The sequence below is a fragment of the Mastigoproctus giganteus genome, chromosome 9, assembly GCF_048544385.1.
Source record: "Mastigoproctus giganteus isolate SK-2022 chromosome 9, ASM4854438v1, whole genome shotgun sequence".
Classification (NCBI taxonomy): domain Eukaryota; kingdom Metazoa; phylum Arthropoda; class Arachnida; order Uropygi; family Thelyphonidae; genus Mastigoproctus; species Mastigoproctus giganteus.
In genome coordinates, this window is record NC_143583.1 from 110,066,916 (window position 1) to 110,080,014 (window position 13,099).

General features: G+C 36.3%; 1 protein-coding gene across 2 annotated transcripts in view; it reads left to right on the forward strand.

The window, feature by feature from the left end:
* The window catches only part of LOC150080635 (scm-like with four MBT domains protein 1), a 179,521-nt gene that overhangs the window by 64,295 nt on the left and 102,127 nt on the right, over positions 1-13,099 (forward strand). For both annotated transcript variants that reach the window (XM_090381944.1, XM_090381943.1), the window contains one exon: positions 2,094-2,191. In XM_090381944.1, coding sequence (XP_090238070.1) covers positions 2,094-2,191 — 98 coding nt within the window. The remainder of the gene's footprint in view (positions 1-2,093; positions 2,192-13,099) is intronic.

Consider the following 13,099-nt stretch of genomic DNA (forward strand, 5'->3'; position numbering starts at 1 on the left):
AATTTTTACACACCTAACTCAGCATTAAAGCAAAAGGAATCAATAAGCAAATAATTAGGACAAATGAGATGAATGTTATGAATCAAAAAGATAATTGAGATTCTGTTAGAAAAAGTGAGTGGAACTTGTCATATTGAAGATGGAAATGTCCTCAAAATATAAGAAATATTGATCATGACACAATGCATCACATGACCTTCTTGATAAAAGGGATGGGGTGATGCTGAAGCTTTGCTGCAGAGCTACCAAACATTTTTTTTTTTCACCACTTCTCACACCCCTAATAATCAACATGGTGATGCTGCTGCTGCACCAGGTGATGAATAATCTACCACCTAGTATTGTCTTAGTGACACAGGGAGATAGCCATTCCTTTGTGTGATAGACACTATTGACTGTGTGATATGGACACTTCTTGACTCCTGCTTACATCGGTTCACACCTGGGTGGTTTCCTTTGGTATAGTAGGCACGGCATTTTAGGAATTTGCACATAGGGATATACCCAGAGTCACTAACAGCCTACCATTGTGAAGTTGAATTGAAAAATGCAGGAATCACTATTGAGTAGCACCGACTTATTCAAATTGAGTTAAAAATCCTGCAGTAGTTTTTGAAAAAGGAAAAGGTAATGAATTTCTTAGTAATTACAACTGTCTGGTGTAAATAATCTAAAACAGCTTATGCTTATCAGAGTTATCTGCATATACAGGGATAACTCCAACAGTTATTGTCATTATATCCAGAACTGCTGTTTTCTTTCTTTTCTTCTGGCTTAAATAATGAAATTAATTTGCCATTTAATTATTAAAATGGTCAAGTGAAGTGAGTAGAGTTGTTTTTTTTTTTTTTTTTTTTTTTCTGATGCTTGCTTCCTTGTACTAATGCTGTTGCTTTAACTAATGTATTTATTGTTAGGAAAGGATTAAAATTTACAAACTTTGCCACAATCTAATAATTTTTGTGTGATAAATTGTTATTGATATGTTCTATGAAAGGATATGGAAATTAATAATTAAATTTTAAAAGATATAAAAAAAAAACATCCACAGATATTTACAAACTGAATGGCTTATTGATTGATACATAAAGGTTACAAAAGAGGATGTTTTTCTACACAAAGGTATGTTCAATTAGTTAAATAAAATTGCAAATGTCTGCAGTTGATGTCAGCAGTTGCAATGTTATTTAATTTTAGTTAATAAATGTATCTTTGTGTAGGAGATCCTCTTTTGCACCTCTGAGTGCAAACATGCATGACAAATATATGTTGTTGTTTTTTTTTTTTTTTTTTTACATTTTGAAAAATGTTTTCTTAAAAGCCTACTGCTCTTTTCTAACTTAAAAATATTTTCCATTCATCTTTGGTGGATACCATTCCATAACTTTGTCAGGGAATACTCTGGTCTGATATCCAATCAAAATGAATGGCTTGTGCGTATCTCTTTATTTTATTATCTTTTATTCATATCCCAGTTTACTAAATAATTGGGACAAAAATTGTTTCTGTAATTAGATTTGCAATTTTAAATCATTATTATAAGTCACTGTAATCCGACATTTTATATTTAATTTTTAAAAAAAGTGACTGCATAAAATGGCAGAAATTGGTTTATTTGTTATTTTTGGCCAGCTGTTGTAGTGTATTTTGTGCTGTAAAAATCATGTTTTCATTATAATACATGGCTATTGTTAATTTGATTCCAAAAAATCAGTTGCAATGAAAACATTCTCTTGAAGTAACTTCAAGAGAATAGTAACAGCTACTATTTTACTGATTGCTGTAACATAGTAGTTGCTAATAAATGCCTTATTATTATTTTTTTTATACACTTTTGTTTTTACACTTAAAAAAAAAAGTCAATTTTCTAATACTTATCATGAATTTTTTCGTAATTCTATATAAACATAAACACTACTTTCTGTGTTGTATCATGCCTTTATTGTGCTTTAATTTAATAACAGATTGAGAAAAATCTGCTATTTTTTATTTAAAGGTTTAATTTCTTATCTTATGATTAAATGATTAATGAAGTATAACAAAACTTTTGAAAAATCCTACTTTTCTTTTTTTTTTTTTTTTTTTACACAAAGGCCTGAAATCTGAACATGGTGATGAAGAATGGTCAGAAATTTTGAAGGAATCACTTTGTGCATCAGATTGCTTAAAGTTCCCCCCTTCTTTACTTGTGGTATGTCCATTAAAAATTTATTTATAAAACTTTATTTTGCCATTTAAAGTTAATTTATGAAATAAAAGCAGTGTACTGGCTTAGTTTCATTGCAGCAGTTTTGTGTATTTTTTCATATGCATACCTGCCAACTCTTTCAATTTAGAATTTTTCTGATAATAAGTGTCTCCCCCATTCAGTTTTCTTGCAGTTTTTTGTCAATTTTGTTATTATTATTATTTTTTTCAATTATGCAGATTTTTTTTATTCTCCCAGATCTAAAATATCTTCCAAATTTAAAAATATTTGCTTAAGAGCTGACATTAGATAGCTCTACTCATATTTAGTCTAAGTATAGCAACCAGTATGTGCCAGTATGTCTTATGTTTTTGAGACATTGGGTAAAAAAAAAATAACTTTGTATATAATATGTTTTGGCAGTTATATTTGCATATTTCATTTTTTGTAATAAAGGTTTAATTTTTACTGTCTGGATTTCAGTGCCTTTTTTTTTTTTTTTTTTTGTAAGGAACATTAATGACTGAGGTGGGGTTTGGTGCTCCATTGTTTTACTGGTAACTGAGTAGTTTGTTGTTAAAAGAAGGTTAGGTTACTTTAAATGTATAATTTTTTTAAGAGAGTGTTAGTCTCAACCTCAATCCAGTTGAACATCTTTGGGATGAACTGAAATGCAGGATTTGGGCAATAAAATTATTTTACCTACCCACTGCAGCGTATGGCATGATTTAATTAGTTTTCATTAATTTGGAAAAAAAAAAAAACTCTGGGAATGCTATTTGGACAGTGCTGGAATGCAATTTAGAAGTTTCTCTTTTAAAAGTCTCTCTTTCATTTTTCAGTTTTTGAAATTTGGCAAGTTTGTATTTATCATCCATTGGTTGTCAGTTCAGGTACCTGAACTGACAACGAATGGATATTTGTTTATGAATCTATCAAATAGATCTGTAAATAAATAAAATATGATACAATTCTTTATTAAAGTGTAATTAAATATGAGCACAGTAAATTATTAATTATTTTCCTATTTCACTTTTTCCTATCAGCAAACTTCTGGGAGCTTAAAAAAAAAAAAAAAGGGGCCTTCATATGTAAAATTGCAATGCATGCAAGAAAATTATATAATTTTATTAATTCAAAATTGTAGGTAAAAAAATTAAGGAAAAAATATTTGTACTGACCAAATTTTAATGAGAATTTTGGGGTTGTAATCTTTTTTTACCAAATTTTCAAAATTTGGTTGAATCTTAGATGTTGCAATTCACAAATTATTTTCAAGATGTATGTCAGTTAACGTTTTTGACTTAACTTCTTTTTTTTTTTTTTTTTGTCTTGTTTTTGCCTATAACTTTCATTCAAGAAAATAGTTGTTCACAATTATAAGTACTTCCAAATATCGATGCATGTTTAGAAAATTCTGCAATTTTTGGAAAGTCTAACTGGTAAATTTGCATAAAATTGCAGTAAAAAACAATTATGAAATTTTTGTCTCAGCAAGTTCATTGCTCTTAAGTTCAATTAACTTCATCTGAAGTTCCTTTCTCACCAGCTGAACAAGTACATTAAATGGATTTGAAAAATGATTTAAATCTGCTTCTTTCACTCTGAAGTTGTTAAATCTTGAACTAAATTCTTTGTCAATGGCCATTAGCTCATCAGCATAGAAAACATTCAAACATCCTGTGATTGACTAACATAGGGAAATGGTAAGTGTCAGCACTCCTAAGCTGCCTTTCCCAAATCTGAATTTTACTTTGAAAGGCTCTGGTGTGAGCATATAGTTCATGACTTAACTGCTTTTCTCATTGCAATTTTGAATTCATATTATTTAAAGGGGATGTAATGTCAATAAGAAATTCAAGATCATGTGTCCAGTTACTTTTATGTTCTGGGACAATGCCCCTTTCATTTCTGTAAAGGTACAAATTTCTTCTCTAAGGCTCTAAAATCATTGTAGCATTTTTCCTTTACTCAGCCAATGAACCTCACTGTAGTATACAAGACTTCTGTATTCAGTCTCAAGCTCTTGAAGAAATTGTTTAAATTGGCGATGGTTGAGTGCTTGTGATTTTATGAAATTTATGCTTGAAACAACATTTTCAAATATCTGATCTTGCACATAAATTCTCCTGGTGAATTATGCAAGTGTAAAGTGTGTTGGTTACCTGACGGCACCGGGGGTTCCCCCATCTCCATGTTGTATTCTTTGTAAGTGACACAGAACTCTGTGGTGGAGGCCAGAGATTTAAAAAGTCTGTGGGGAGTGGCTTGTTGTGTAGTGTTATGTTCTGTTGTTTCTCTGACCATTTAGCTGTTGAGCCCCTATTAGGACCCACTGTTGCCCACACTTTGCCACAACGAGTGGCGAATTATGCAGTGAAATGTGGTAAATCCTTTCTCTGCTAAGTTGAGAGAAGCTAATTCGGATCTTATTCTGGGAACTAAGCTGACCTACTGCCCAACCATTGCAAGTACCCCCATCTATTGTTGCGCTTATGAGCATATCAAAAGAGAGTTTTCATTGCTGCCTTTACTTCTTCAAAGATATAATTTCCTAATAAATAACTGTCTTTTAGTGTTAAGGCATTTCTTTAGATTGAAAGCATTATCAACTCCACGTATAAAAATTGCAAGTCGAGTTGAATTTGGTACATTAATACTTTCATTGATAGCCAGTGAAAATGAATAAAATTGTGATGATTGTTTTGCTAAACTATTCTCTAAATCAGCTGCAATTTCTTAAACACATCTCGTTATAGTTCTGCAAGACAAGCTGGTGTTCTCAAATTCTTTCACCTTTTCTGGCATAAAATTTCAATAGCACCCAGAAAATATTCTTTCACAAATTTGCCTCTGTATAGTTTTTGGAATGCTTGGCAACTTTTCCACTAACAGTATAGCTAGCATGCAGAGTTTTATCGGAAACTTTTTGTCTATTAAAAATAAGTGTATCCAACTTTCCAATCTGTTGTATTAGATTTTCTACTTTGAGCTTTCTAATCTCTCCTTGGAAATTTACCTAACCAAAATGCTTGGTAGAGTAATAGCACGTAACATTATATTCTTTACATGCAGAGATAGTTTCTGAACATATTAGACACAATGGTTTGTCTTTCACTTCGAAGAAAAAGTACTGATATGTTCACCTTTTCAGAAACATTCGCAACGGGCTAGCCAGGTGGGTAAAGTGCCTGCCTGGCAACCCAAAGGTCGCGGGTTCAAATCCCGCCTCGGGCTTGGATCAAAGTACTGCAAAAACCTTGGGAGGTGTACTATGGACACAGAAGCCGATGCGCCAACAACTACCAAAAAAAAAAAAAATCAGAAACATTCTCATTTCATTTGTTAGCTTTCTATTTTTTTTTTTTTTTTTTTTTTTTAGAGATTATTAAAAAAAGAAATTAGTTAAATTCAATTTTGCAGACTGAAATAACACCCACCACAAGAAAAGAAAATGATCAACTGCCCAGCCAACAGTGCTGCAGCACCCTTTGTTGGCAAGTCTGTTGCATGTTTTCCAAGTGTGACTTGAAAAATATGCATTATTTTGAATAAGTAATGCTTCTCTAGTAGAGAAGACTACTGTTACTTATTCTCAGTGGCACCACCACCACCCAGACGGCACGGTTTCAAAGCTTGTTGGCCTTTCGTCGGTGGGTGGGCAGGTACTCTGGTGATACAAACATGCCATTGAAATTTTATTGAAAGTAAATCTAAATCATGACTCAAACCAGAGCAGCAAAGCAAAGGGCTCAAGCTAATGGGAATGCTGTGGCCCAGGGGAGAACTGAGGGGGGCAGTTGTCCTCTGAATCACAGCCTTGTAAGATGCACTATTTGCTTGATGTTTGCGGAGCAGTCAAGTATGGGACATGATACTGCCATGGGGGATGTCTTTGTGTGTGTGTGCTATGCAAGGAGTGTAAGGAGATAAGGCGACAACTCAGCGTTGTTATGGGCCTATATGAGAGCTTGAAGGATAGGGTGGATGCCCTCGAAGGATTACAAGTGAGGGGCCCATCAAGCTCTCAGCTGCCCACACCAATGCCAGAGCTTGCACTTGGTCATCGCGGAACACAGCGGCAACCCCCAAGGCAGAATGCGCTGGTCCCAAAGGAACTAGTAGTTGTTGGTGACTCTATTGTCAGGGAAACGGGAAACATGCTTTGTAAAAAGGATAGGTGGAATAGGACCAGGGTATGTCTGCCAGGGGCAAAGGTTGATGACGTTGTAGAGCGGATATCATCTTTTAAGGGCACAAAAGGTGATATAGTTGTACACGTTGGCACTAATGACATTAAGAGTAGGAGACCGGCGGAATTACTTGACAAGTACAGGTCACTGATGAAAAAAAGCCGTGAATTAGGGTTGAAATTGAAAGTGTCTGCAATTCTGCCCAGACACGATAGGAGGGAGTATATGATGAGAGCCCTGTCAATCAATTCGGCCCTGGAAAGATTGTGCAGGGCTCAAGGGGTAGAATTTTTTTCAGCCTGGTCTGTACTTGTTAACAGGAGAGACTGCTTCTACAGGGATGGGATACACTTAAATAGAAAGGGTGCAAGAATGTTTGCTGATGCTATCGAGGCAATGTTAGGTGGGTCGGAAAACTGCTAGATTGGGGGGATACAAGGACTAATAGATTAACATAGCCACTGGCAGAGGTGAAAGTGATTCTTGCACTGCTTCTATTGGAATGAGCCGCAGCCTGGAAAATAAGATGCAGGATATTTCAGAGACTGCTGGGAATCATTGGGGTACAAGTAAACACATGGGTTGTGTTAGGGTAGCTAAGAAAAAGAACAGGTGCATGTATACTTGTGTGTACACCAATGCTAGGAGTTTAGTAAATAAATTTAATGAATTTGAGGTATTGCTCAAAACATCAAAGGCAGATATTGTGGGGATTTCAGAGACGTGGTGTCACACAGATATAAGAAATGCAGAACTGGAATTTGGGGAGTACAATGTCTACAGAAAGGATAGACAGGATAGGAAGGGAGGAGGGGTTATGCTATTAGTTAAAAAACACATAAAATCCAAGGAAGTGAAGCCAGTCGACATCGCTGGACAGTGCAGTGTCGAGTCAGTTTGGTGTGACATAAGCATTGGGAGATCAAAATTGAGAGTAGGAGTGTGCTATAGGCCTAATGACTCTGATGAGTATAATAAGAAACTGTTCGGAGAAATAGAGTGGGCCAGTAAATCAGAGAGTCTTATAATGGGGGATTTTAATTTCCCAGATATTGACTGGAATTTGGGGGCTGGTCACTCACACAGTAGCAAGGCTTTTGTGGATTTATTGGATGATTGTTTTCTACATCAGCATGTTCGGGAGGCAACTAGAGGGAGTAATACTCTTGATTTGAGTATCAGTAGTGATTCTTCATGCATTAAGAATCTGCAGATAAATGAACCACTTGGTGGCAGTGATCACAGTGTGCTGAAGTGGGAGTTACTCAAAGAGGTAACTGCCATTAGGGGTAAAGGGAAGGGGTATTGCTTTCGTAAAGGCGAATACAATGGACTGAGACAGTATTTAAATTCTATACAGTGGGATCAACTGATGATATTGCCAACAGCAAATTCAAAATGGGAAGCATTCAAAGAACTTATCGTGGAAGCTACTAGGCTTTACATACCAACTAAGAAATATTGTTCAAGGTTTAGGCCTAAATGGTTGTCAATGAACTAATGAGGCATATGGCAGAGAAGAAAAATGCATGGGATACATACAAATTAACACGTGACACGGACGCCTATGATAGATACAAGTTGATATGCAACCAAGTTACAAAGGAGATTAGGCAGGCAAAGGCAGATTACGAGAAATCCTTGGCAAGGGATGCAAAGAAAAACAGCAAAGAGTTCTTTACTTATGTTAACTCTAGAAGGAAGGGGATGAATCAGATTGGTCCACTTGATATTGATGGGTCAACTGTTGATGATCCTGCTCAGGTAGCTAACAAACTAAATGAATATTTTGCATCGACATTCACACATGAGGAGTTATTCAGCGAGGGGAATGCCAGAGGTGTATTCAACTCTAGCAGTAAGCTAGAGAATCTTGTAATAACTGAGAGCAAAGTGGAGGAGAAATTGTTGAAGATAAACACAAGAAAGGCACCTGGGGTGGATGGGATCTATCCAGTTATATTAAAGGAGGCAGCAAAGGAAGTAAGCAAACCCTTAGCCATAATTATGAGAGCTTCCTTGGACTCAGGGGAGGTACCCATTGACTGGAGATGTGCAAATGTGACCCCAATTCACAAAGGGGGATCAAAGGCTGACACAAGTAATTATAGACCTGTGAGTTTAACTTCTGTTCCCGGAAAATTAATGGAGGCACTGGTGAAAGAAGCACTGCAGGATCATCTAGACAAGACTTCAGTTATAGCTAGGACACAGCATGGTTTTGTTAAGGGGAAGTCTTGCCTGACCAATTTGATTGGATACTATGATGCAGTCACAAAAGAACTGGATGCAGGGAATAACTTTGATATTATATACTTGGATCTTAGAAAGGCTTTTGATACTGTTGCACATGGAAGACTGCTGCACAAATTGGAGCAGTGTGGCATTGGAGGCAAGTTGCTGCTATGGATAAAGGGGTGGTTGAGGGGGAGAAGACAGAGAGTGGTAATCAATGGACACTGCTCATCGTGGACTAATGTTATTAGTGGAGTCCCTCAGGGTTCAGTATTGGGGCCTTTATTGTTTTCTGTATTTATAAATGATATTGATGATGGTATATCAGGCTTAATGTCCAAGTTTGCAGACGATACGAAGGTTGGCAGGGTTGTCAAGGACACTACTGACACTATGCTGCTGCAACAGGATTTGGAAAGGTTGAGCAGATGGGCTTCGAGGTGGCAAATGAAGTTTAACATTGACAAATGTAAAGTACTACATATGGGAAACAGCAACCCCAGAGCAACGTATCAACTCTGTGGTACTACACTGACAGTGGTAGAGAATGAAAGGGACCTGGGGGTGGTGGTGCAGGCAGATATGAAGTTCTCTGAGCAGTGCAGACGAGCTGCAAGAGTAGCTCATGGTGTATTGTCAATGATATATAGGAATTTTTCTAGCAGGGATAAGGAGGTGATTATTCCCTTGTATAAGGCAATGGTCAGGCCACACCTGGAGCTGTATACAGGCCTGGAGGCCTCATTTCAGGAAGGATGTAGAGCTGCTGGAACGAGTACAGAGAAGGGCAACTAGATTGGTGAATGGGACAAAGGGGTTCTCTTACGAAGAAAGGCTTAAGTTTTGCAAATTACAGTGTCTGGAAACTAGGCACCAGCGGGGTGATCTGATAGAGGTGTACAAAGCCTTGAATGGTTTGAGCATGCTCAATGCTGATGGGATTCTTCCTCTAGCTCAGAAAAATCACCTGAGAGGGCATAAATTCAAATTGAGGAAAGACAGATGTAGAATAGATGTGCGGAAATTTGCCTTTAGCCAGCTGGTGGTTTGTGGGTGGAACAGACTTCCATCCCTTGTCGTGGAAGTTGATAGCCTAAATAAGTTTAAGGCTCAGCTGGACAGGTATTTCGAACGAACAGAGGGGTGAAGTGGAAGTGGTTATTTTTATTTATTTATGTTACTTTTTTTTTTTTTTTTTTTTTTTTTGGCTGATGCTGCATAAGCTTGCTTTCTTGCATCAAATGCCTCTACTAATGCTAATGCTAATGCCATCTGTACACCACTTGGCATCTCTCATAATGTGGAATTAACTTCGCAACTATGATGGTATGTTTGCGGAGGAGAAAGGGTGATTTGGTACTTCGATCTTTTCACCATTGCGACGATTTGTATAGTGATTGAAATGCAGCGATTCCATGACCATTATTGGCCTCGTGGTCCTCTGTCGATATGGGGCACGATGGTCAGTCTATTTTATTTTATTTTAATTTATTCTGATTTTGTCATCTTTTAGTAGTTCCTTTAACCCCCTTTTTTGGTGATATTTCACGTCTTTTGGAAATGGTACCTCTCGGGGAGGTACCGCTAAATTAATATGTAATTGGTATTATTCTAAATTTTATATACGTTATGTTAATTGGATTTAAAGTTCGAAATTATATAGGGGTTTCTGGGCTATTATTTATGTCTAACTTTTATTCTTCTTTTCCGTTTGTTCGTTTATTTGGTTATTTTTATGTTAATTTTCGCTCTACAGTTTTTGCCATACTACTGGCTTATGTTTTATTTAATTTAAAATATATATATATATATATATATATATATATATATAAAAAATATTGAAGATAATAAAAAAGGTAAATCAATCAAATAATACCATTCACGAATTTAAGAAAACGCAAAGGATTTAAAAAAAAAAAAAAAAAAATCCCTTTTTACCCACAATCCAGATGACTTCAACTGGGGCCAAACACCCAGACTGAAGGTAAAAAAACGACAAGAAGTTCTCTGTTTCTGTAATGATCAATATATGCCAAGTAATTTAAATCTAAACCAAATATAGTAATTAAAAATGGTTAAGAAATTTTAGAATCAAAAGTAAGAAAATATAAGTAAATTATAAATAAATTATAAATGTATGCATATATTAATCATCGTTGACCCGACAGAGAACATAATTTAATGATTAAAATAAGATTAAATATATAATACATACTACATATCTACCGTATCCAGGACATAATGTAATAACAATAATAGTCGTCAAGATCAAAATAATGTGGTGCCCCCTATGTGATGGATATGGTAATAAAAAATAAATAATTAATTAATTAAATAACCAATCAAATTTAAGTTAATGCAAAGAGAAACATGCAGATAGTAAGAATAAAAACTAAAGGAGTAGGAATAATAGAACCTGAACTCCATAAAGGTGAAAAAAATAGATAAATAGTTTCTCCTATGTCCTCGGATTGCCCTAATAATTTCAGAGAAATAAAAATAGAGTGTAGGACAGCTTAATGATGATATAAGTTGTGGTTTGGGTAACTATTTCTTATCTATACCACTATTTTTCGCCTTTATGGAGTTCAGGTTCTATTATTCCTACTCATTTAGTTTTTCTTCTTACTATCTGCATGTTTCTCTTTGCATTAACTTAAATTTGATTGGTTATTTAATTAATTAATTATTTTTTTTTATTACCATATCCATCACATAGTAGGGGGCACCACATTATTTTGATCTTGACGACTATTATTGTTACTACATTGTCCTGGATACGGTAGATATGTAGTATGTATTATATATTTAATCTTATTTTAATCATTAAATTACGTTCTCTTTTGGGTCAACGATGATTAATATATGCTTACATTTATAATTTATTTATAATTTACTTATTTTCTTACTTTTGATTCTAAAATTTCTTAACCATTTTTAATTACTATATTTGGTTTAGATTTAAATTACTTAGCATATATTGATCATTACAGAAACAGAGAACTTCTTGTCGTTTTTTGCCTTCGGTCTCGGTGATTGACCCAGTTGAAGTCATCTGGATTGTGGGTAAAAAGCATTTTTTTTTTTTTTTTTTTTTTTAATCCTTTGCGTTTTCTTAAATTCCTGAATAGTATTATTTGATTGATTTACCTTTTTTATTATTATCTTCAATATTTTATAACCATTATGGTTGTAATGCATGATTGCTCTGCAACTGCATTGACCCATAAATATTAGTTAGTCGTTATAATTATTAACTTTCTTTTTTATTACTGATATAAATATATACAGGGTGATTCACTACCAGTGCGACAAACTTGCAGGAGGTGTAGGGGGCACAAAGACGAATCGGAATCACATAGCATTGCAGGGTCCGAAATGCCTTCGTCATGCGGGAGGTCACGTGAAAAAAGAAGCAAAGAAAAAGAACAGAAACAGCAACTCGTTAGTGTAACAGAAATCATTTTAATGACAAGTTTTACATTGGCAAAAAGCCATGCTATAGAAGGTGTTCGAAAGTTCGACCAGAAGCAGTCACACAGGCTTCACAGCGCCGCCGCATGGAATCCCTAACGTTCTGGAAGATTCTTGGCGTGTCTTGAATCTCCCTGGCAGCTACAGAGATGCGAGCGATGAGGTTTTCAACTGAATCAACGGGGGTCTCGTACACCAATGTCTTCATTTGACCCCAGCAGAAGAGGTCCGGCGATCTAGCAGGCCAATGAACCGGACCACCACGACCTATCCAATGCTGTCCAAATGTAACGTTTAGGTGTTGGCGGACGTCATTGATGTAATGTGGGGGAGCCCCATCATGCTGGAACCACATTGAGCGGCGCAACGACTGAGAAACATGTGCTTCTTCAATAAGTTTGGGCAGGACTTGCTGTAGAAAGATCAAGTATGCCCTACCGTCCAGATGAGGGGGCAGAAGGTACGGTCCAATAAGGTGGTCTCCAACAATGCCGGCCCAAGCATTGACAGAGAAACGGCGTTGAGTTGCACGTGCTCGCGTACCATGGGGGTTCTCCAAAGCCCACAAATGGGCATTATGTTGATTGAAGGTTCCCTCCTTTGTGAAACTTGCCTCATCCGTGAACAATACGGACGCAGCAAATGCGCTGTCTGCCACACTCTGTTGAAGAAACCAAGTAGCAAAAGTCCTCTGGAGTGGATAATCTGCAAGCTCCAATGATTGGACGCGTTGCAGATGGTATGAACTCATTGGGAAATACCCAATCGTTGGCCTATCGCTCGAGAACTCATACTCGGATTGCCTTCTGCCAGACGTAGGACATTCTCCTCATTGTCTGGGGTCCTCATCGTTCGCTCTCGATTCATGGTACCTCTCGTGAAACAACCAGTCTCACGTAACCTTCTGTGCACACATGCGAAAATCGTATGATGAGGAGCACGCCTGTGCGGGAAATGTTCCTGGTACAAGTGCAGGGCGGCGCGCCCGTTACAGTCCACAGCTCCATAC